This window comes from Podarcis erhardii, assembly GCF_964252035.2.
Source record: "Podarcis erhardii genome assembly, chromosome: 6".
In the NCBI taxonomy this organism is placed as follows: domain Eukaryota; kingdom Metazoa; phylum Chordata; class Lepidosauria; order Squamata; family Lacertidae; genus Podarcis; species Podarcis erhardii.
Window position 1 is genome coordinate 99,091,621 of NC_138510.1, and position 25,314 is coordinate 99,116,934.

The following is a 25,314-nucleotide window of genomic DNA, read 5'->3' on the forward strand; positions in this document are numbered from 1 at the left end:
CATCTGTTCCTGACGAAACCCCTATAGCAGCCCCCCTACCACAGGGGCTAACGGCGCAGAGCTGCAAGACCAGAGTGAAAATGGCCCAGAGGTGCAATCACCAGGGGCTTCAGCAAATGAACCAGGGTCTGCTAGTTCTCAGGATGACGAGGTACAGGTAGGGGACCCTGAGATGTCTGGGACTCCATCTGTTCCTGACGAAACCCCTATAGCAAGCCCCCCTACCACAGGTGACACCCAATCCAGAACCGGCAACACCTGTTGTCAGGAGATCAAGTAGAAGTTGTAGGACCCCACAGTACCTGAGAGATTACGTCTGCTGTGCTCACTAGGGGGGGAGGGGTGTTGTGTATTGAGTCAAAGGATTTTATATCTGTATTATTATTGTCTGTATTTGCATTAGGGTAAAGTAACTGCCTTTTGGTTCCAGAGGGTACAGCTACTATTGGTTCATTTAAGCTGCTGTATTTGGATCCTCTGTCTTATTGGTTGCCTCCAAAAGGCAGGACTGTGATTGCCTGATATTGTTCCCTCCAAAATCTATCCTTTCTAGCTAGTTCCCTGTCCCTATAAATGTAGCTCTCCCCTCCTCAGGTCCCAGTCTTGTTGCTTTAATAAAGAAGTGTTACTAGAGAACTGTCTCCAGCATATTATGTCAAGAGAGCTGAAATCACAAACCCCACGTCACAACAATAATCATGACAAGGTCACAGCCACTCCCAGTATCAAGCTCTGGGAAAATGCACATATATTGTATTTATGTTGGATTATAAATGAAAGCTGGAATTCGATTCTCCAACTTCTAAGAGGAGCCTGCAGACCACACAGAAGTACCTCTGGGAACTAAATCTTCCTTACGCCCATCCCTCTCTCAGAGGAAGGGCTACATAGACTTTTATGTTTGTTTACCTGAGTTCTGCTTACCTGAGTGGCCTTCCCTTATCATGAAGAAGACTGAGGCCCTTGGAGGAATTGTTGCTCAACAACTGATCAGTTATTAACTTTCTTATCACTTCTACTCTTGTGTGTGTCTTTGTATTTGCATTTTCCATGTCAAGCACCAAAATGTCTTGGGTTGGTCTGGTTGAGTTAACTGCAAGAGGGAATTTTGTAATGTAAACCTTCCTGAGGATGTGGTTGACATCACTAGTAAATAGTAAATAAGAGGAGAATCTGGTAGGAGAGAGAGTGTGGCATGCCTCCAAACTTTTTAAATTTTAATCGTTGTCTTTCTGTTAAGCCTCCACTCACCCTCTCCTGCATATCCAGGCATATTAATGTCCCATTATTAGTATTGATTATGTGGGTTAATTTCCTTTCGGATCAATGTGGCATATAGGGCCAGACTTCATGCTACTGTGAATGGGTAGCTGCTGTCAAAAATGGCTGTCAAATACCAGGTTCATGTCTCCAACTCTGTAATGTCTAGTTGATTTTATCTTGCTTTGCAATGTCCCTACACCCCACATTTCCTTGCCCTCACTGTGAGCAAGTGATCATGAGGAGAGCAGGGCCACCGTGGCAAAGAGGATGGGGTCGGTGGGAGGAGAAGGATTGGGTATGTGTGCAATCCCTTGCACCAGGTCACTTAACAAAATACACTTCTGTTCTCAATAAGGACATTCATAAAACATTCAATGTATTCCCGTGCTGGCTAACATTCTTTTGTGATGTAGTTTCTTAAGTTGAAAACAAATCTCCCATTATAATGTATATAAAGGATTCCCCAAATTTCTGAGTAAATTCACCTCTTGATGAGCATATAAAACTGTCATCAACCCCACAAAGCAAAGAAATATCAACATACAATTATTAATCACCAGTCATCATTACTAGGAATAATAAAAATTAAAAAAAATGAAGAATTTCGTTGTATTGTGGAGGTTCCTCATTGGCCATAGCTCGTGCCCATCCCCTTTATTTCCAAGGCTCACTGTTTGCACTATAAATTTTCCGCATACCCCTTTTTGACCTCCAGGTTTTTAAATTCATCCCTATTCACATTCTCACTGACTTTCCCTCAGGAGTCAATATCAACCACTTTGGGAAACCCTGTGTTGTAGTAGGAATGTGTTTACTCTGCATTTTTCTCAGTTAAGTAAATGTATTTAACTGGTCAGTTTTATGTCAATAGAAATGAGAAATATTTTTTTGAATGAACATGTAACGCTTGGTGCAAAATCTGTTCTGGCCACCCCCACTTCCTCATCTTCTAAATTCAGAGGAAATCTCTTATCTGTCTCTTAGGTTGTTTACTTTGGATAGAGTAGCTGTTTACTGAGTAAATATCTCCACTACTTGCCTTTTAATTTTTCAGCCTGTGCCTTACAATGCTTTGTACTGTTAAAATAAGCTTTATAATCTCAAACCATGTTTGCAATCTGGCTGACCAAAGCTACAGAGATTTATATAATATGAGTTTTGTGCTCTTGTTTTGCAATGGAATTAATATGGGCAGCATCTTTTAAAGTCCACCTTAAGTTGTCCAGCTTTGTTTCTTTCTTTCAGGCATTGCTTTCTCTATTTCGGAGGACTTTATGGTAACTGATGAGCTTAACAGCTGAATCTTTGAGGGATAGAGGGAAAATATTGCAACTTTTCCTCAGCAGAGGGGACTGAACTTTTAACAACACAAATTGGTGTTACTATTATATTCCAAAGGTGCTTGGCCCAACAAGCCTGATTTTAGTTAGGCCATTTCTAACATCATACATTTAAAATTTAGCATTAATCGTTACTCTCTGAGCTCATACTTCAGCGTGGTTGGAGATTTTGCTTTCCTCCCATTTGAAGCTTCATATCATTGAGAAGCAGGATAAAACTAGGGAGATGAAGGTCTGAGGTGCAGCAGGCCGGACACTTACAACCACATCAAAAGGCTTCTGTATTTTTCTGCAAATGTTTGGGGCACTGCATTTTCAGTACAGAAGCACCACTATGTTTTTCAGAGCCAAGTATAAGGTTTAGATGCCCCATTCCTATTGTTGTTGGGGTTTTTTAAAAAAACAACAACAACTGGGTAACTTCTTTACACACTTTTATATCCCTTTAGTTTACAAAAGAAAATTGAATGGTGGTGACTCTTGGACTCTCCTATGTTGGCTCTAAAGAAAGCTTAAGTGGCTATAACATAAAATGAAGGGTAAGAAAATGCCCTCCCTGTACATTATTTGTCCCAGCATATATTGGGCTTCTTTCAACTCTGCAGATGTAAATTACAGTAGCCATTAAATTCCTTTGGTCACAAATAGAAAAGCATTAATAAAGCCTTGTAGGTGTAGTTTAAGTATATTGTAAGACAAAGGCAAATCAAAAGCAAAGAAGCTCCTACCAGTGGAGAACCCAAGTTTCTTAGGATATAAATGAACCCATAAAACTACTTCTTGTCTTGGGAAGAGCCAGACCTTGGAAGCCTTCCCTGGATTTGTTATGAGTGTGGAAAATCGGAACAAGGGTCAAAGTAGATTAGATGCCAGTGGCCACTTTCGTCAAGCGTGGGCATATGGTCCCTAAGAACCTCGTGAACACAGGAAATGTATACAGAAGGCTCTCAAGGGATTCCCACCCAAACTATGAGAGCTTCCAGGAGAATAAAATCCTAGAGTGATTCTTTACCTCTGGAAAGCAGGTAAAACTATGGGTTGGAAAGATAAGGTTTTCAGATTTTGCAATTCTGAGAAGCATGTTCTTGTCTATAACTTGTAATCATATTGGCCAGTTTTTTAAAAACTTGATAAGCATGCAGCTAACTTAAATTTTCTTTTTATTCCCTTTTTATATTCATTAAGCCCACAATGGAAAAGGTTGTAATTATGATGGCACCTTGATATGCCATCAAGCATTCCTGACATTTTCCGTGAAGTCTCTCATTTCCTCATCTACTTTGAGGGTACAGTAGGGTGGGTAATGGCATCATAAGGTAATTTGTCTACATGCAGTGATTTTGGGTAGGCACATTAAGAATGTTAATACCAGGTGCAAAAAATGAAAGGTTGAATCTCTCTGCACACCTGTGTGAAACTCCTTCAAGAAGTCAAGATTTCAGTTTTTAAAATAGTACAGTCCTTCTGGGTGAATAGGACCTTCTAGCTTCTCAGTTACAATTGTCTGCCTCTGTTAATGAGATTTAATTTATTTATTTGTTTCTCGGTACTTTCAGTTGTCTTTTAAAGAGAGTGTTATGATCTACTTGGAAGTTATGTGCTCAAGTACATTTGAATAAAGAGCATAATATCAGGTTAGTTTGATAGGAAGAAGTAAAGGCCAAATGGCACATTCTCTGCAAATATGGGCTCCTAAACCCATGTTTGCCAAGATAATGTGAATGCAGAGGCTGGGGGCATTTGCAGGGGAGAATCAGTGGGTGGTAAGGGAACAACTTGCTAATTCTTCCCCACAAATCTTCCTGAAGTTGTTTTCCTACCCCCCCCCCCCAGCTGAGCTCTGAATCCAGGGAGAGCATGCGGCCTAGGACCCTCGTACCTACAGGACCACCTCTCCTGGTATGCCCCACGGAGGACCTTAAGGTCCACAAATAACAACACTTTGGAGGTCCCGAGCCCCAAGGTGGTTAGATTGGTCTCAACTAGGGCCAGGGCCTTTTCAGTACTGGCCCCGACTTGGTGGAACGCTCTGTCACAAGAGACCAGGGCCCTGCGGGATTTGACATCTTTCCGCAAGGCCTGCAAGATGGAGCTGTTCTGCCTGGCCTTTGGTTTGGACTCAGTCTGACCCTTATGTTTCCCTTCCCTTATGGTTTTGATTTATGGGCTGCTATTACTAAAATGAGGCTGCATTTTAAATTGTATTTTAACCTGTATTTTAACCCATATTTTAACCCGTATTTTAATTAACTGTTGTTGTTGTTGTTGTTTTCTTCCTTCCTATTACGGTTCTGGCTGGGGAGGGCGGGGTATAAATAAAAAATATTATTATTATTATTATTATTATTATTATTATTATTCCACAGATGGAGAACTTCCGAAGGTCCTTGGATGGCAAGTTCAGGGTCTGGGTTAGTTTGTATGGGGAGAGGCAGTCCTTAAGTGCACATGACCTCCCCTGACCTTTATAGATAGCATATGGAAAATTTCCCATCAGCTATAGAAAAACTCTTTGAAAATAAGTCAATATGGTTTGTTTGTTTTAGGCGGACAGCTGGCCAGAAGGCAAAACCCAAAACCTTTTCTTTCTTTTCAGGGATCTTGATCGTGTTAGAAAAGAGACTGTCTCTGATTGAATCCAGATTTAGCTATTTCCTGTTAGCGTGCTAACTCAGCCCACAGTGTTTTATTCCATAAGTCAGTGTTATTGAATGGTTGCTTGCCAAGTCCCTTTAAAGACTGGAAGGCAGAATTGCTGGGAGAATACAAACAAAATTATACCTCAGAAGTTCCTTTAAATGATTTCTAACATGCTGGTGTTGGTTGCTGATAAATGCTTATTATTTTTTATATGCACACATGTAGAGGCATTCTTGTTGGCTGCCCCACAGTTTTGGAAATATCTTCTCCTAGAGATCTACCAGAGTCCAAGCCTGAATATTTTCTGAAAGAGCAGTGTAACATTCTTGTCTGACCCGGCATTGAACAGCCTGGTGTGGCATAATCTTAATTTTCTTTTCTTTTTTCTTTTTTAACATTAATTTTTATTAATTTTTCATTAATAACAATCCAATGGAGGCCACATTAATACAATGCCAAATCATGCCAAATCACAATACAATCAATAAAGCCAATTTATCAGTTCCCAATTCAATGTTTTTGGATGACTTCCCGTGTTCTGGTTATCTGGAGTTGATGTTAATTCTTGGTCCTTCTCCAATTTAATTAGTCCAAATTCCACAATTCTGATCATAATCCTTTGTTTTAGCAGCCAATGGTGTGATGACTTTCGTTCGTATTTAATAAATCCATATCCATTAACTTGCAGAGGGAATTTATATCCTGTATTTCATATATAGTTGTAGTCCATTCAGTGAAGGCTTGCCGAATCATAGCCCAGCAAATATAATGTAAATTTAATGTAAAAAGAGAACAAAGGCTCCCCTTCATTACGATAGTGAGAGTCCTCTCCAGATCACCTTGGCACTCAGTGGCTGGTTCATTTAGCAGGTTATCTTTCTCCTTCATCCACAACATGTCTGTTTCTTAAGCCCAAATTCAGATCCATCTTTAAAAAAAAACAGAAGTACCTCCACTCATGGTGACTGCATTGGGGAGTTTCCAATACGCACAGGGCTATGCACTCTGTGTCCCTGCCCTCACATTCCATCAGAGAGAGAGGCAGTTATTGGACGATCCGTGAGTGAAAGCTCCCCTCCCGACCCTGGCAGGGGGGCTTGCAAGGATAATTACTCCCAGATTATCCTTAATTAACTGCACGGCTGGCATCCGCTATCTTGTGATTCGCTGTACGCCATGGCGGGAGCGCCGGAAGTACAGCGTAATCTTAATTTAATCAGATACTGCATGTGTGTGTAGTTTTGTTTCTGATTGTTCTTATTCACCAAGAGTCCTTGGGAAGAGGGAAAATAAAAACTGAACTAATACAGTTATGGCTCTTCCAGTATTTACTGACCATTCTTCCTGATATTCTTGCATAACAGGTATGTGGAGGTTAGTTTATATTTGGTTTTTGTTGAGCATTTGTTTTGATTTGTTTGCGGGGAGATTATATGACAACAAGCATTCAGTCTGATTTGCTTGTTGGGTGTTTATATAGAATCATATACCGGTAATTGTCAAGTTGGAAGGGACTGCGAGGGTCATTTAGATTTGTTGCTCCCTGTTCTAGCATGGAGAGAGGGAAGCAGGGCTGATTCAGCAGCATGCAGTTGCACCCTGCTAATTATTGACAAGCCATAACTGTGCAGACACTATATTTCCTGTTTTATGAAAACATATAAGGAGGCCTGACAAACTGGGCTTCTAGTTTTATTGCTGTAAAACCAGGAAGCTTTTTTTTTAGTCCTTAATTAAACGGTGTCTTCCTATTGTTTTAAACTGAAATCATCCTGTAGTTAAAAAATATGAACCAATCCTTCCCCCATTCATAATGGCTTGTAATCTGCCAACGTACCTCAAGGTTGTGCTCTGTGGAATCATGCATCTAAGGAGGAAGTCCTTCCTTAAAAACTTCCATATATAGCATTCCAGGATTTGTCATATGAAAATCCAGAACCTGTAGGGGGGCTAAGCAAACGAAGGGATATATGCAGAGAGAGAGGGGATGGGTTCAGGTGAGAGTGGCTCTTTCCTTTGTATGAGAGCATGACACATAGCTGTCAACTTTTCCCTTTTCTTGCGAGGAATCCTATTCGGAATAAGGGAATTTCCCTTTAAAAAAGGGAAAAGTTGACAGCTATGGCATGACAGTCATTCACTCGTGCTAGGGGAAGGGAAAATTAAATATTACACTTATGGATGGGGAGAATTCCGATTCCGATTTAGAAGTGAACCTATATATTTTGCAGTTTCTAAAACCCTACACAAACTGAATCACAACAATCCCTTGAAATTCAGACTTCTCTGAATCTTGCGGTGCAGTTCTCCAGCCAAGCAATGCATCCAGAAATGAATATACTACAGTAAGGTAAAGGGACCCCTGACCATTAGGTCCAGTCGTGGCTGACTCTGGGGTTGCGGCGCTCATCTTGCTTTACTGGCCGAGGGAGCCGGTGTACAGCTTCCGGGTTATGTGGCCAGCATGACTATGCCACTTCTGGCGCACGGAAACACCGTTTACCTTCCCACCGGAGCAGTGCACGGAAACACCGTTTACCTTCCCACCGGAGCAGTACCTATTTATCTACTTGCACTTTGACGTGCTTTTGAAGTGCTAGGGTGACAGGAGCAGGGACCGAGCAACGGGAGCTCACCCCATCGCGGGGATTCGAACCGCTGACCCAGTGGCGTAGCGTGGGTTGTCAGCACCCGGGGCAAGGCAAGTAATTTGCGCCCCCTAACCCGTGGATTTGCGCCCCCTAACCCTAACCCCCAGATGTTGCGCCCGGTGCGGCCGCCCCCCCCCTGCACCCCCCACGCTACGCCACTGCCACAAAGTAGTGCGAGGCTTAATCACATGGCGGGGAAGAAGGCAGCAACTGGGTCCCGGGGGCGTCTCTGATGTGACTTTACGGGCACCATTTGCAAGCGGGGAGCGGCACCCCATCCGCGCGAGCGCGCCCCCAGACGCAGGAGCCACGCAGGAAGGGCTGGGGGCTGAGGCGCCAATGGAGGGGAGATGAAGAGCCTGCGAAGCCCTCGAGCACCAGAGAGCTGCTCCTGGTTTCACGGGGGGGGGGCTCGGCCGGGGGCGGCAGCCCTTTTGTCCGCAGGATGGCAGCGGCGCCACCGGCCAGCCCCATTACCGGCCCGGCCAGCCTCCCGGGGCGCCAGGGCTCCGCCGCAACTAACACCTTCCCTCCAAAACTGGGCTGGTCGGATGTAGTTCTCTCCTGCGCTCAGCTCTGCGCTGGGCGGCCGCTGCATTTTCCCTCCCCCAGATAGTCCCTCCCTCGCTCTCTCTCCGCTCCGCAATGCACGCCTGGCACCCTCCCCCTCCACAGTGGGCGGCGACCCGGCAGCTCGGATCAGATTCGCACAGCCAGCACTGTGAGAGAGAGAGTGAGCCAGGACCAGGTAGGGGCAGAGAGCTCCGAGTGCGCCCCCAAAAATGTTGCGCCCGGTGCGGCTGGCACCCCTTGCACCCCCCACGCTACGCCACTGCGCTGACCTTCTGATCAGCAAATCCTAGGCTCTGTGGTTTAACCCACAGCGCCAAACACACATGCACACACATTGCTGAAAATATGTGGGTGAAAATTGAGCAAAAAAGTGTCTACATTAGAGAAAACGGCATACAAAATATGTGTATTAGGCAAAATTAGCATTGGAATTAAGGTGCTACACTCAATATGCCAGCAAGTTTGGAAAACTCAGCAGTGGTCAGAGGATTGGAGAAGATCAGTCTACATCCCAATCCCAAAGAAGGGCAGTGCCAAAGAATGCTCCAACTACCGCACAATCGCACTCATTTCACACACTAGCAAGGTTATGCTTAAAATTCTACAAGGCAGGCTCAAGCAGTATGTGGACCGAGAACTCCCAGAAGTGCCAGCTGGATTTAGAAGAGGCAGAGGAACCAGAGACCAAACTGCAAACATGCGCTGGATTATGGAGAAAGCTAGAGAGTTCCAGAAAGACATCTACTTCTGCTTCATTGACTATGCAAAAGTCTTTGACTGTGTCGACCACAGCAAACTATGGCAAGTTCTTAAAGAAATGGGAGTGCCTGATCACCTCATCTGTCTCCTGAGAAATCTCTATGTGGGACAAGAAGCTACAGTTAGAACTGGATATGGAACAACTGATTGGTTCAAAATTGGGAAAGGAGTACGGCAAGGCTGTATATTGTCTCCCTGCTTATTTAACCTACATGCAGAATTCATCATGCGAAAGGCTGGGCTGGATGATTCCCAAGCCGGAATTAAGATTGCCGGAAGAAATATCAACAACCTCAGATATGCAGATGACACAACCTTGATGGCGGAAAGTGAGGAGGAATTAAAGAACCTTTTAATGAGGGTGAAAGAGGAGAGCGCAAAATATGGTCTGAAGCTCAACATCACTTTTCACTCCATAAGACGCACTTTTTTCTTCCTAAAAAGTAAGGGGAAATGTCTGTGCGTCTTATGGAGCGAATGCGTGGTCCCTGGAGCCGAATTGCCCAGGTGCGAAAAGCAGATCATGCTTTTTTTTTGGGGGGGGGGGAGAGGGAAGTAGGTTTGGAAACAAAGCTGCTGATCGGCAAGCGATCGGGAGGCTCCAGGAGGCGGGGAGGTAAAGACAGCGAAATTGCAAGGAGAGGAGACAGGAATACTTAAACAAGCAATGAGGAGAGAAATTAGAAGAAAAGGAGGAGCAAAAAACTGCTCCAGCTAAGGAAAAGACACTAGGGCAAACAAGAGGGAAAGGAGTGTTGAAAGGAAGCAGCTGATCAGAGGGAGATAAGCAATAAAGGAGGCTGCCTGGGAGGGGGGAGGTAAAAGCCCGTGGATCCTCAGGATTTTTGCATTGGGTCACCCCAAATTCACCATCAGATCACATAGCATGTCCATGGCTACAGCCTGCACCAAAAAAATCACGCATCCACTGTTTCGTGAGGCCGCAATGGCGGAAAAACATGGTTACAAAGCACAGGTCCACGTGGATTCTCAGGATTTTTGCATTGGGCTACCCCAAACTCACCGTCAAATCACATGTCTGTAGCCACAACATGAACCACAAAAATCATACATCCACTGTTTCATTCAGAATCTTTTTTTTCTTGTTTTCCTCCTCTAAAAACTAGGTGCATCTTATGGTCAGGTGCGTCTTATGGTGTGAAAAAATACGGTATTTTATACAGTCATATGCATTGTTGTATGTATCTGTTTATATGCTGCTGACTTTAGGAAACCTGAAATGTGCATGCATATGATATGCAAGAATCATAGTTTTAACATAACTTGCAAAAATAAAAATAAAAACCCTTCTCACTAATATAAAGGGAGACAGAAGGTATTTTTTAAAAAATGTGCAGAGAAGCTTGACCTTGAGATTTTCAGAAAACTCTGTTACCTCTGTTCTCCTGCAAGATTTTGCATGCCTATTGGCAGGTGCTTTTCTTTGGCAGACTGGCTTCTACAGCCTTACCAAAAAAGTACTAATTGCCTTTTCCTTTTTTTTTACCAATCCACCTGCCTTTAGATCCCTGCGTTAGCCAATAAAATGGGGAAAGCAACTGTTTAAAAGCTTCCATGGCTGGTACCCAAGAGCAGATTCTTACCTATTTGTAGTTCTAGATTCCTGCAGAACAATAACATCATTCCCCTGCACATTTACAATTGTTTGTGGGCCTTTGTCACCTGGTTCATTTTCTCTGTTTTAGTCAGCTTTGCACAGGCCAGTTCCAAAAGCTACTAAAACACATGATGTCCTTTGACTTCAGCAACTTTTGGATGAGGATCTAAACAGACTAACACAGTTTGAAAAACTTCAAGAAGTTAAAAGAATGAGTTTTCATGACGGCAAATAGCTTAGCAATAAAAATAGGACATGAATTGCAAGATATGGCATCTGTTCCTTGTGAGATGTGTGAACCAAGGAGTTTAATTAATAGTTATTATACAAATGGAACATCTTGACTTGAACATCATACTTCAAAATTCAAAATGTCTTAATAAAAATACTTGGCTTGTACATTGGTATCTCAGTTTTTTGGGTGGTCTCCCATCCAAAAACTGTCCAGGTTCATACTTGCTTAGCTTTACAGTTGGGTGTTTTCAAGACTTCTCTGTTTTAGACACATGTTATATCAAGCTTTTGTTGTTTGTGTTGATTTTGGCTTCATTTTAATCAGTGCAGCCAATTCTTGCTTCTTTCCTTCCTAAGTTTAGTTTTATTTTTGGAGGATATGTGGGGGGAGCTTTCTTCCAATCCTCCTGTTGTGAAGATAAAATAATGTGTAGTCTTTAGGCGGAACTAAACCCATAAACTACAAGGTTACTAAAAACGCAAGACCATTGCCAAGAAAAGCAACCCGTGTCTAGTTTCTCCATAATGCGAACTATGTGATGTGACGTTACAGTGTCGTGAGTGTTCAGCATCAGGGGTAGGAACTGGTGGCCTTCCAATGGTTGTTGGGCTCCAACTCCCATCAGCCTCAGCCAGCATGGCCAATCGTCAGAGATGATGGGACTTGTATTCCAGCCACATCTGGAGGGCCACATGTTTCCCACTCCTGTGCCACTTCATTGCAACATGGGAAACATATGGAATGATGATGTCATAGCACACATTTCACGACTACATATTTCAGAGGACAAGAGACATCAGGCATGGGGTTGCTATCTTCACTAGCTAGCCTGTGTTTTGATAGCATATAGCTGTAATGGCGTGGGTCTCGCCCACAGAAGTGAGACAACTCTGGCAGTAATTATCTCAGATTTATTGCTTAAACATGTAAATCACTGCAGAGCTCAGTCCTCGGCATCTTCTCCCAAGTTTGCTGTTGCCAAGTCTGAGCTCCGCCTCTTCCTCCCCCAGCAACGAAACCCCCACTTTCTTTTCCCCGCCTCTTGCATATTCTTGTGAGTCTATGCATTTTTGGACAGGCTGTTTCTGGTGCCCCTGCTGCTGAGCCTGAACTGGAACTGAGAGTTTGTGTTTCCCCCCTTGGACTCCCCCTTCCTGCTCTTTGCTTCAGGTTACAGACTCCGCTAACCCAGAAATACGTAGTACCTCAGGATGAGAACAGAAATTGCGCAGTGGCAGTGGGAGACCCCATTAACTAAAGTGGTACCTCAGGTTAAGAACAGTTTCAGGTTAAGAACGGACCTCCAGAATGAATTATGTTCTTAACCCGAAGTACCATTGTACACAGAGATTAGGTTTCTACTGCAGCTGGGCTGTCCTCCTTCCTCCGTTTTACACTCCAAGCTTATCTTGTCTCCTTGGCTCTCAGGGCGCTCAGCCTCTGCTAGCTGTGTCTCGTCTCTGACAATAGCCTACCCCCCCCCCCCATTTTATCAAAATGCTCACAGTATACAGGAATGCAACATTATACTGAATGGTTAAATCTGGGCTGACTTCAAGGGTCAGCCGTGTCAGGCACTAGAGGAGACCTGCACTCCCGCAAGATGCCTACTGCCAACTCCCAGAGCACCCATTTTGCTACTGCTTCCCCTTTTGGATATTGCTGGCTGTTCACCTGCCCTCTCCAAGCAAGTGAGAGCAACAGGTAAAGCAGAACATCAGACAGTGGCAAAGGCTGGGCTGAGAGGGAGACCAAGAAAACAGCCAGTGGTGAGAGGAGGGAGACCTGAGGGCATTTTCTCTAAGGTCTCCATAAAACTTGGAGCCGGGTTAACAGGTCTTCTGGAGTTTAATAGCGTCCCCCAACCCTACTGTTTTTTCCATTTATTTGCTCTTATGGGCTCAGAGTAGCTTTCGTATGGTTCCCAGATGATCTCCCATCCAGCACCTTGAAGTACCAGACCTATTCAGTTTAATCCATAAAACTACGCCATGCACCTTCAGACCATTCCTGGTATACCGTATTTGGTTTCACTATGATCGTTCTCCTCTTGGTAGGGGTGTTTGATTAATTTCCCCTTGTTTCTTGCCTTTTGCCTAGGTTGAAGGGGACCAACTGCCCCCAGGGCATACAGTCAGCCAATATGAGACATGCAAGATCAGGACAATAAAAGCTGGCACTCTGGAGAAGCTCGTGGAGAACCTTCTAACAGCCTTTGGGGACAATGACTTCACCTACATCAGTATATTTCTCTCCACATACAGGGGCTTTGCATCTACAAAAGAAGTTCTGGAACTTCTCCTTGACCGGTAAGATTGAAAGGCTATTTTCAGTCAAAAATAGTTTTAAATCATGCCATACAAACTGTCACAAGGGATTAACCATAACAGATTTGTAGATGCATGTAATGAGGTGAAGTTTGATTTTTGAATTATTGTTAACTTGAGTGATTTTTAAGATGTATTTTGAAGTAAGGGTCTACTACCACCTACCGTTTCAGTTCAATAATTAGCACTGGGACTACTTTGTGCCTTCATGTTGCTTCATTTTTTATTCTGAAAAGAAAGTACAGGCTTTTAGCCCTCATGCTAGTAAGGGAAAATGGAAAACTAAATTTGCTTCTGGGGCGGAGATTTAGTGTGGTGTATTTATGCCTGACTTAGTCCTCAAATAGCTACGTTTTCCCGCCTCCCTATCACTTCTGGAGTGCAGGTCGCTGCTTTGGAGGAATCACTCATACAGTCCGAGGTGCTGCCAGGCTTGAGGGGCCTCCTGGAAGCAGCTCATCCAAGAGCCCCCTCCCAACGTTGGCCCTGCTCCCACTTAACCCTGCCAGCGTCGCCTTCACCCCAGCCGTTATGCGTTCATGCACACACGCTCTACCTGCCTTCCTCTCTCGTGCAAGTCCTTGCTTTGCGGCTAGCCCTCTCATTCCCTCCCCCTCACTTGGAGACTTAGTCAACAGGATGGCTAACAAGGGAGTTTGCTGAATCCAAGCCTAGCGCTTGACTTAGTTTTAAACTTGCCCTTGTGCAAAGAGAGTGCAGTGAACTCAGCCACTCAGACGCTATCCCAACAGCTGCAGAGCCTTATCGGGTGCCCTCATTTGTTCTGCTGCCCCAGAGGTGGCATTGGAGCGGCTGAGAATTCTGCCACTTCTCTTTGCACTGTGGGAAGTTTTACAGTTAAAGTAAAATGACAAAGCAGCTGCTTCAGGTAGTAGGAGCAGTGTTTTCTAGCACAGTGCTGCTTGCTAGCCGCTGACAATTATTTGGGGGCCTTGGACTTATTGCCTGCTAGTCTGATGGTAATGGTGGCACTGATGACAAGATGGGAAATAAATAGTGTACCTCTGTCATTTGTCTTTTACAGAAAGAAAAGTGAAGCATGCTTAAGCAGAGAAATAAAGTTACTGGGAATAGTCACACAGTTTTCCCTTTCCAGGAAGCCAAGATGTGTGTTTGTGTGTGTGCGATCTCTAACACAGAATGCCTAGCAACTCACCAAATGGAAATCCTCAGGATTCCTTGGGTGCAGTTACAACACTTAAAGTGGTGTGAAAGCAATATAATTTTGAACTGCAGTTAGGGTTTCTGTCTCCTGTTCTTTAATTTGCAGGGAGCTGCTCTGACAGTGCAAGCTGTATGCTTCTGTTCACATTCTCCTTTGCAGGCAGGCACACTTCGGTCACACAGTCAAAGAGGACAACTAAACTTGCCTCTTCGTACAGACGGCTTTGCCAGCTTCACAAAATCCATGTGATTTCCTGTGGTTTGTGCTGTAAATCCAGAGTTGAAAGTGAACAAGATTTTAAAAACAAAACACCAGGAACCAATCCCTTACAGATTCTGTACAAGGGGCCACTGCTAAGGATGAATTTTCATTGCAAGCCATGGCTTTCAATTTCCTTTTGAGGGACATCTTGCATTGCATTTTTGTATGCTGTTCTCCTGAGCAAGGCTGAGCTTCCTGTGGGGAGGTCTGCTTTAGTCATGGTTGGCTGGCTGAGGCACAGAATTGGGGGTGGCTGAGGGAAGCTTGTAGTGCAGCTGTTCATTGTTGTTCCTACTTTGTAGTTTAACAAAGAACATCAGTTTGCAGACTGCCAATCGAGCACTTTCATAAAAGACAAGGCTATATATAGTATGTGCACTCCCTTCAAACAGGGGTTTGACTGTCGGTGGAAAGATGAAAAGAGAAGTACTTTTACGGTGACTGGACCCATCCAACAATTGTGGGCTTGATAGCTTTGGGTCCAAATTCAAAGTTGTAACATGTTGGGGTTTTCTTTATGATTAACAAAATGCAAGGAGGTTGTATGTTTCGAGTGGGGTTGCAGATACATGGCTTCTGTTAGCAGAACTAAAGATTAATTCATGACCCCAGTTGAGGAGGGTCACCAGCTTGCCCTTGGCGGTGGGTTTATGGGGAGGGTCTTTCTGGGACCTGCTGTTTTGTTTCCTCCATTTTTAAAGCAGCATGACAGTATGCTACAAACCCAGAAAAAAACTTTTTTTAAAAAATAAAATAGTGAAAAAGCAAAATAATGTCTCAACACATACCAAATCATAATTTAATTATTAAATCAACATTTTAAATAGAATTGAATCATTCTACAAAGTCAGTAATGGCTCTGTTTAAAATATATTTAATCTTTTATAGCAAGAGGCTGGGTAAGTTTGTTGGTTGTTGTTAATATTAGAATATTTCTTAATCTTCACAGCCTTCCCTTAGACATTCGGTAGAGCCTGAGACTCTTAATCTCAGGGTTGTGGGTTTGAGCCCCGCATTGGATGAAATCTTCCTGATTTGCAAGGGGTTTGACTAGATGACCCTCATGGTCCCTCCCAGCTCCACAATTCTTTGATTCTATGATCCCACTAATAAACAATAATGACCCCACTTTGGTTTCTAGGTGTAATGATAAAATCTGTGTCCCTTTAAATAATAATTCCTTCTGTGAATTTAAAATTAAATCTCTCTGGAATCTTAAACGCACTTACTTGGGAATAAGTTGAACTCAGTGGGACTTTCTTCTGCATAAATGTGTATAGGTTTGCACAGTAAGTTATTTTATAGCACTTAACAAATATCCCTGAACCATATGAAGTAGAAAATCCCTTAATTTAGATTCTCTTCAGTCATAATTTGAACCAGCTCCATATGAAGTAGAAAATCCCTTAATTTAGATTCTCTTCAGTCATAATTTTGAACCATAATTGCATTGGCTTTTTTAGCTGCCGCGTCACACTGTTGGCTCATGTCAAGTTTGTGGTCAATCTAGGAGTCTTGGTTGACCACAAACTTTACATGAGCCAACAGTGTGACGCGGCAGCTAAAAAAGCCAATGCAATTCTGGGCTGCATCAATAGGAGTATAGCATCTAGATCAAGGGAAGTAATAGTGCCACTGTATTCTGCTCTGGTCAGACCTCACCTGGAGTACTGTGTCCAGTTCTGGGCACCACAGTTCAAGAAGGACACGGACAAACTGGAACGTGTCCAGAGGAGGGCAACCAAAATGGTCAAAGGCCTGGAAACGATGCCTTATGAGGAACGGCTAAGGGAGCTGGGCATGTTTAGCCTGGAGAAGAGGAGGTTATGATAGCCATGTTCAAATATATAAAAGGATGTCACATAGAGGAGGGAGAAAGGTTGTTTTCTGCTGCTCCAGAGAAGCGGACACGGAGCAATGGTTCCAAACTACAAGAAAGAAGATTCCACCTAAACATTAGGAAGAACTTCCTGACAGTAAGAGCTGTTTGACAGTGGAATTTGCTGCCAAGGAGTGTGGTGGAGTCTCCTTCTTTGGAGGTCTTTAAGCAGAGGCTTGACAACCATATGTCAGGAGTGCTCTGATGGTGTTTCCTGCTTGGCAGGGGGTTGGACTCGATGGCTCTTGTGGTCTCTTCCAACTCTATGATTCTATGATTCTATGATTCTATGATAAATGCCCTTAATAGCTCTGGGGTTAAATGCTACCACAATGGGTTTTAAAGAAAAAAAAGTCCCACTTTTTATATTTATATGCAGCTTTTTCTTCTAAAAATGATGCACTGCACAAAAGTGGAAACCAATAATATTCAAACAGTCACATATTAAGTGGTTCAGGGATACTAAAACAAAATATCTGTTTTTCGAAGTTTCTCTGTGAGACTCTTGGCAGAGAAGAGACTGTGAGCAGGTTCAGTCAGTGAGCCCCCACAACAGAACCCTGCACAAGGACTTCCACTGTTACAACACCCCTCTCCCCCCTCTGCACCCTCTCCCCACGCCCCTGAAATTGGCTGGTGGGGCCAGGAGAACCCATGGAACAGAAGAGCACAAGGCAGGAGAAGAGGGTGGATCATTCCATTTAATGGGGCTCCTTTAGGGCCCTAAGTAATGTTAATCAAACTGTGATAAATGGCCAACGGTAAGAATCATGTGACTTCCAAAGCATTCTGCCATATAAATGCAATCGGGAAAGAGGCCCTTCCCACAGGCTTTATAGGCAGACAGGCAAAAAAGTGTAAAAGAAAATGGTGAGAGACACCATAGGAAATGAAATGAAGAGAAATTAACTAATGGGTAAAAGCTAATGATAACATGTTTCTTCAAATTCAGGCTAAAAACCGAAAACTGATGGGGACAAGTTCTAATCTCAGGAAGCAAGGCATTCCAGAGATAAGGTTAAAACAAGGGAGGAGGGTCAGAAACAAGATGAGATTTTGGGTTTGACAAGAAGTCAAGTACCTTTAGAGAGGGAAGTATAAAGAGAGCAAAAAGATAAGGAGCCAGAACTTGCAGACATTTCTAAGTTAAAAGAAGTTTATTAAACCCTATTGGGAAATCAGATCAGTGTAGAGCAGTAAGGAGAGGGACAGCATGGGGTTAAGAGGAAGAGGAGGAGGAAGGAAGGGACTTTCAGAAGTTTAAAATTGAGGAGAAATCAGGTTGAGGGTAAGGATAGGAAAGACCATCCTATCGTAACAGTGAACAATCTTTCAAGTTCTCCAGAATTCTTCATCAAGCAAGATGTTTTAGTGGGGAAAGGAGGGGGAGGCTGGGAGGGCTGTAGTCCCTCCCCAAGCCTGAAGCTCTTCAGCTAAAATGCAGGGCTTTTTTGTAGGCATAATTTGTTTCGTTTCTCAAGATGCGAGACAGATTGTCAGAAGTTTTCAGGACAGGACGCATTTTTAAAATTAAAGTCTAGTAGCTATTCAGTTCTGCCTTCAGCCTTAAGGTCTTTGGGGAGCCAGAGGGCAGAAGTAAAGGGGTGTGTGGCAGTCTTTGTATTAGCAAAGCTGGATATTAATTTTTAAGTGGTGTGCCAGGTAAAAGTCAGCTGGAACAAAAACTGGGTACCATTATCTAGTGTTTGGAGGACACTGAATGCTGAAATGGTGAAATTTCTGTCAGATAAAAGAGTAACGGAGAACTGAAAAGCTTGCTCCCTGTTGTGCAATATTTTTGTTAGTCTTACTAATGGAATTTCCCTATTGTGGAATTTGTTTTTTTAATGAGTCAGCACAGCTACCTGTGCTTTTCATAACAGGGAAATGTGCAAGCTGTGTTTCTGTTTTTTCTATTGGTGGATGGAGAGGGAAAGTGGGGAGGAAGGCTGGATCTGAAGCTTGCCCCATTTACCTGCTTAAACTCTTGTTAAAGTTGAATTTCTAAAACTCCAATCCTCTACTCACTTACAGTATGAGGAAGCAAGTCCCCAAGGAGGTTTACTTCTGGTTAGTCTTGTATAAGATTGCATTCTAAGTAATTTTAACCATATCAGACATACTTAATTTTTTGCTATCCTACATTGAGTTATAAAGGCCCATCTGCACACCTGGAAGTTCTTTAACTATAGAGTTTTGTACTACAGTCCTGCTTTGTTCCTCTTGATACAGTTCCTAATCTGAAAATCAAAATTGCCTCAGTCATGAGACTTTAATTGGTAGAACAGGCTTTAGGGAGCAACTTGTTAGCATTTCTCTTTCTATTATACACAAATGGGGCATAAAAGCAGGAGCTGCTATCCTTGCAATGCAGTTGATGCAGCTTCAAATGGTGATTTGGTCATCCGCCTTACCTGTCCTCCTGGTACTTCAGGTGGGCTGTCAAGTTTTTAAAATACGTTTCCTGAAAGTGCCACTTATATGTTCATGCAGTTCTAAAGTAAAGGTAAGGGCACCCCTGACCATTAGGTCCAGTCGTGGCCGACTCTGGGGTTGCGGCGCTCATCTTGCTTTACTGGCCGAGGGAGCTGGCATACAGCTTCTGGGTCATGTGACCAGCATGACGAAGCCGCTTCTGGCGAACCAGAGCAGCGCACGGAAACGCCGTTTACCTTCCCGCCGAAGCGGTACCTATTTATCTACTTGCACTTTGATGTGCTTTCGAACTGCTAGGTTGGCAATCTTTGCGGAGCTCTGGCCCAATGGTTGCCATTGGTTTGATTTGAATTAATTTTATAATGAATGATTTTAGAGTGTTGTGTTGTACTGTTGTACTGTTTTATTGTTGTTAGCCGCCCTGAGCCCAGCTTCGACTATTATTATTATTGTTGTTGTTGTTGTTGGCAGGAGCAGGGACCGAACAACGGGAGCTCACCCCATTGCAGGGATTCAAACCGCCGACCTTCTGATCGGCAAGTCCTAGGCTCTGTGGTTTAACCCACAGCACCACCCGTGTCCCGCAGTTCTAAAACTCACTCTTTAAAACAAAGTGGCCAAATTGCCTGATGAAAGGAGGAAGAAGTAGATTCATTATGTCACAGGTGCCAGCCAGTCAAAGTTGTGCACAGACAGAATCTGATGCAAACTGGAAACTGATATCACCCTAATTTGAACTTGGAGAAAATTTGTCTTTATTGCAGTGTGCTTCATGGGTGTAGCCAAAGGGAGGCAGGGAGGGACAGCTCCCCCCCCCCATCAAGTAAAACAGAAGGAATACTTAACTGACCAATCACAACGGTTCTGCCCCCACTAACAAAAGTCCTGCCCCCCCAACAAAAGTCCTGGCCGCACCCATGTTGTGCTTCTATAGTTGCCTTACTTCTCAATAGTGTTTCATTTGCTCTCAACCTAAAATAATTCTATTTCATTTCATTCTAGCCCATGTTTTCCTTTACATATCCCTCTGCAAATTTAGGGGTTCTTCATGACATTACATAGCAGCCTTGGTATGCCACTGACTGTGCACTAGACAAAGAACCCTTGGCAGCTAATCCCCACAGTCTGAAGCAACCCTTAATAAAGAAAATTTTCTGGTTTGTCAGTATGGAAGATTCTTTACCATGTAGTAGTTTTGAGAACAAGTTATTCTCTAATTGCATGCTGCATTCTTTGATTCATATACAAATGTGGGAAGAAGTGTGTGAGTGGGGAGGGGGGGCCCAGTAGCTCAGTGGCCCAAGCAAGGCATGCTGTTTCCCTCCTTTTAATCTCCTCAGTGTGACATGGAAAGCTCAGGTCCTGCTGCCAGCAGAGAGTGCCTCAATACCTTAAGTTCATAGCACACAGTCTTCTCACAGCGGGAGGCACCAGATCACACTAAACAGACATTAAGTGTGTCCAACGCAGTGGTCATGTGCTTGTTCTGCAATTCCACAGATAACGCCATAAAAATTTAGTACTGATTCATACCCAATGCACTTTACAACAGAAGAAAGTGATGCTGCAGAAAAGGGATAAAAAAATGTTCAGAGTTGACCATTGGTCATGCTGGCTGGGGTTTATGGGAGTTGGAGTCTGACAACATTTGGAGAGCCACAGGTTCCCCATCTCAGGTATATTGCATATAAACTGTAGTGAAAGTGTGAACATGCAAAAATACAAATGTTAATTCAAATTCTGCATTGGTTAGGAAAGTTAGTACTGTACCAAGCTCTTCATTCCTTATGTATATAATTGATTTGCTATATTAGCTTTTAGAAGTTTGCCTGCTGTTTGTAGAAGACTTTTAAGCACTTATTTTATGCGTTGATACTTCACTGGAGCCCTTGGAACAGTCAGAAATAATATATGAATACAGTCCTATAAAAGGAGCCCTAGAAAGCATGGATGTTTTCATATTCCTGATAGAGAGTTTGTGTAATCAGGTCTTTTAAACAAAATATTTATGTAAAAAAGAGATCACATTTGGAACTGCTGAACTATCTACCTGGCTTAGTAACCCTCGTGAGATACTGGTGGCCAAGAAGCAGCTGGTGGGGGACAAGAGAACGAGGAAAGGCTGCATTTCACTTACTTCCTGCCTTTCAGCTCCTTAGCTGGTCCTGTGGCAGCAGCCTTCCAGTAGTGTTAAACTTCCTGTTATTTGCTAGTTAGGGACCAGGGGAGTTTTTAATCAGCTCTTAATATCGGATTCCTTAAACATGGCTCTCCCCTCCACCCACCCTTTTATTTTTAACCGCTGCCTACAGTTTATATCTTCCTGTTGCATTTAGATATGGAAACCTGGAGATCTCAAACTGTGAAGAAGATGGGAACCAGAACTCTGCCGAGACCAAAACACTACTCAGGAAGTAAGTGTCGCATTTCTCTGAACAGCAAAAATCACAGCCAGGATGGAATACTGAGAAAAGGATGTGGTCAGCTAGTCCTTGGTAAACTTTACATCAATCGGCTTATTGCGTGCTCAGCTGCAGAGCCTCCACCACCCTGGGGCAATGGCTCTGCATGCAAACTTGAGGTGGCCTAACAGGGATTTGGTGCAGAGTAGCTGTTTTTTAAGGAGAGTAAGGACATGAGAAGCTGTCTAAGGGTATCCAGCTTGGCTTGGGGCAGGCGGGATGTTTGTTGCATGGTGTCCAACTCAATGCCCAGGTAAGACAGGTAAGTGGCAGGACCTTCTGTTTTTTCCGCTGCTAACGGAATGCCAAAGTCAGCAGCCATCTGTTGGAATAAATATAACACATCCTGACAGGAATCTGAACCTGTTGGGCCAATAATCATCTAAATAATGTGTGATATGCCCGGAACAGGACTTAAGCTTAGTGGCCCATTCTACAAATGTACTGAAGGTTTCAAAGGCTGCGCATGTGATAGAGCACCCCATAGGCATTGCCTTATCCAAGTACCATTGATCCTGGAATTTGAAGCCTAGCAGGTGAAAGTCATTAGGATGAACAGGAAGCAGGCGAAAGGCCAACTCCATGTTGCACTTTGCGAGCAACGCCCCACATCCACACTCCTTGATCCGCTTCATCACATGATCAAAGGAAGCATAACACACACTACACAATTCCTGAGGGATGACGTCATGTACTGAGCCCCATTTTGGATAGGACAGATTGTTAATCAGGTGGAACTCACTGGGCGTCTTCTTGGGAGCAATGGCCAAAGGTGATACATTGAGGTTATAGAATGCAGCATGAGAGAACGGGCCCACTATTCTGCCTAATTTTTCACCCTTTAGAATCTTACACCATGCCGCCTCCGGCATTTCCCTGACCGATTTTTGAATAGATGAGTTAGTGCAGGGGTGTCTAACTCAAATTCGTCGGGGGCCGCATCAGCAGTTTGGTCACCCTCAAAGGGCCGGTTGTATCTGTAGGACTTACAGTACAGGAGAGAAGGGTTCAGGCAGCCGTTGGATCTGTCACATCACAGGATGGCATGCGCTCAATATAAAAACAAGTGGAGGTTTCCTGAATAAATGTAAAGTGGAGGTTTCCTGTGTAGAACGGCCGGTGCCGCTAGAGGGTAGACGTTCTCTGGCTTGTAGGCTGCCGCGCATGCGCTGAAGAGGCGGCTTTCTTGTGTCAAAAAAGAAAAAAGCGAGAATAAAAGGTGAAGGCTGGTGGCCGGCGGTGGCTACACGGGCCACATGAGGAGGTCTGGCGGGCCAGATTCGGCCCGTGGGCCTTGTGTTTGACACCCGTGAGTTAGTGGGAGGAGGACACCTGCAGCTGGCATACGGAAGCCCTTGCTAAAACCTTTTACCAGTTATTCTACGGCTGCTTTTACAAGTGAAGAAAGGGGAGCATGGCAGGTAGGGAGGCAGATGCAGCAAGAGAGGCGCCACGTCGGTCCACAACCACCGCTCATCGAGGAGGCACAGTAAGCAGCCATTACATAAAGGAAGGCTGCAACTTTGTTGCAACTGTGCAAAGGGGTAAACACCAGAAGCGCTGATTGCCACAAAGGAAGCCAAATGCAGGGACCAATGCGTGAAGAGGTTTATGAAAAGCCAGATAGCATTACTGATCCTACTAAAGGTTAAGAGCACAAGCTTATGCATGTCTGCTCAGACCTATGTCTTATTGAGACCCTTATAATTCTCTTGGGAGTTCCACTTCATCTAATGGTACATGAAAATACGGATGCTTCCAGATGGGAGTTTATTATGGAATCGGTGATGCTTATGCCCACAGGTCTTTGGTTTTGTTTTCGTTTTGTTTTGCAGTATCTAAACAAGGCTGTGATCATCAAAATGCCAACACAAATGACTTCCTCTTTAAACATTTCATCCAGATTTCCCCTTACCAAGGAAAATCCAATAGGTACATAGGAACATAGCAAGCTGCCTCATACAGAGTCAGGTAATTGGTCCTTCTGACTCAGGACACCCGTGTTTCTCAGACTGTCTGCTGCGAGGACAAGCAGTTTATTTTCTCTAGTGGGCCCTGGACTGGATTTGGTCACAGAAGTGCCCGCCCAACCTGGGCTGTAGTGGAGTCAGGGACTAGCACTGGGCTGTGGACCACCACTCTGAGCAGTCCTGAGCGGCAGTGGCTCCGGATTCAGACAGGTACTGAACTTGGGGCCTCCTGCATTCAAAACAGACACTCTCACCACTGAGCTACTGTCCTGTATAACCAATTATACATCTGTAGTCACTGCTGATACAGAAGCATGTTGGCACATTTTGCAGGATTGGTGGTATGTCATGCGTCTGGTGGCTGTCCTCTATTGCCACACTTGTTTGTGCCTTACAATCTAACCATTTTGTTTCTGGCAACTGCCAATATTGGAATCCTATTTCTATTTATTGTTGCATGTTCGGGTTGGGGGAGAGACTCAGGATCTCCATGCTGAAAATGTGGGGGGTTACGTGTGTAACTACATGTGTGATTGTGGTGCCTCATTTGTTTTGGGGAGGCTTGGTCCTGGGAGCCAGTGCAGCAGAGTCATTGTTTGGCTGTTTGGCATGTTCTGCTTGGCTCACAGGGTTCTGCTGCTTGGAAGCCTGGACCTCCTTCTTTGGAGGTCTTTAAGCAGAGGCTTGACAACCATATGTCAGGAGTGCTCTGATGGTGTTTCCTGCTTGGCAGGGGGTTGGACTCGATGGCCCTTGTGGTCTCTTCCAACTCTATGATTCTATGATTCTATGATTCTAGGTTGGGTTTCCTGTTGTCAATCCAAAGGTGGAAGGACTGGCTGCAACCATGACTCTTGCCACCAATCTGCTTTGCAAGCAAAAAATAAAAAAAAATTGTTTGCCGATTTGCACCAGCAAGTGAGCACTACTGTTTTGAGCCCATGTTTTCACCTTCAGATAGTCATGCTAAATGTTGAGACTATGCTATGTTTAATACTACCGTCCCCAAGGGCCGCATTTGCATATCATGATAAACTGTCTTATCATGACTGGAGTGAGCCTACTCTTCTTAAACTCATGTGCTCTCCTCTCCCCTCTCCTGCTCAACAGCCACAAGGAAGGAATTCGGAAGCTTTTCCTTTTGCTTTCTGCTAACCCTGGTTTTTCATATTGTTCAAACCCAACTAACTGCAGTTAGTCTTAGCTACTGTTTGCTTGAAACAAGGCAACGTAAAACCAAGGCTTGTTTAAATAACCACAGTTAAAATTAACCACAGTTTAAAGTTTAGTCATAATTCTAGAATGTGGTTATTTTATTTATTCATTAAATGTGTATACCGCCCTTCATTCAAACATCACAGGGCAGTTCACAACAAAAAATACAAAATCAGACCACAAAATACACTATACCACACTGACTCTGTCTAAAACTTAAAATCCTGGCAGTAAGAATAAAACTAGGGGTGGGAGTGTCTATTTCAGGATCTGAAGAGGCTTATAGTCTGTCTTTCTCACCTTTCCAGAAAGAATAGTATGGCTTCAGGAAAATGGATTAACCTTTCAGGCCTTGAGAAATGTACCATCTTGGCATATGTGTTTTCCTGTGTAGATCTGACTACAGTGGTGCCTCGCAAGATGAAAAGAATCCGTTCCGCGATTCTCTTCGTCTAGCGGTTTTTTCGTCTTGCGAAGCAAGCCCATTGACAGCTTAGCG

The 25,314-nt window shown here is 43.9% G+C and overlaps 1 protein-coding gene across 4 annotated transcripts in view; it reads left to right on the forward strand.

Moving 5' to 3' along the window:
- Positions 1-25,314, forward strand: part of RGL1 (ral guanine nucleotide dissociation stimulator like 1) — a 142,635-nt gene that overhangs the window by 79,730 nt on the left and 37,591 nt on the right. For all 4 annotated transcript variants that reach the window (XM_081867314.1, XM_081867316.1, XM_081867315.1 and 1 more), the window contains 2 exons: positions 13,180-13,388; positions 21,505-21,582. In XM_081867314.1, the coding sequence (XP_081723440.1) occupies positions 13,180-13,388; positions 21,505-21,582 (287 nt within the window). The remainder of the gene's footprint in view (positions 1-13,179; positions 13,389-21,504; positions 21,583-25,314) is intronic.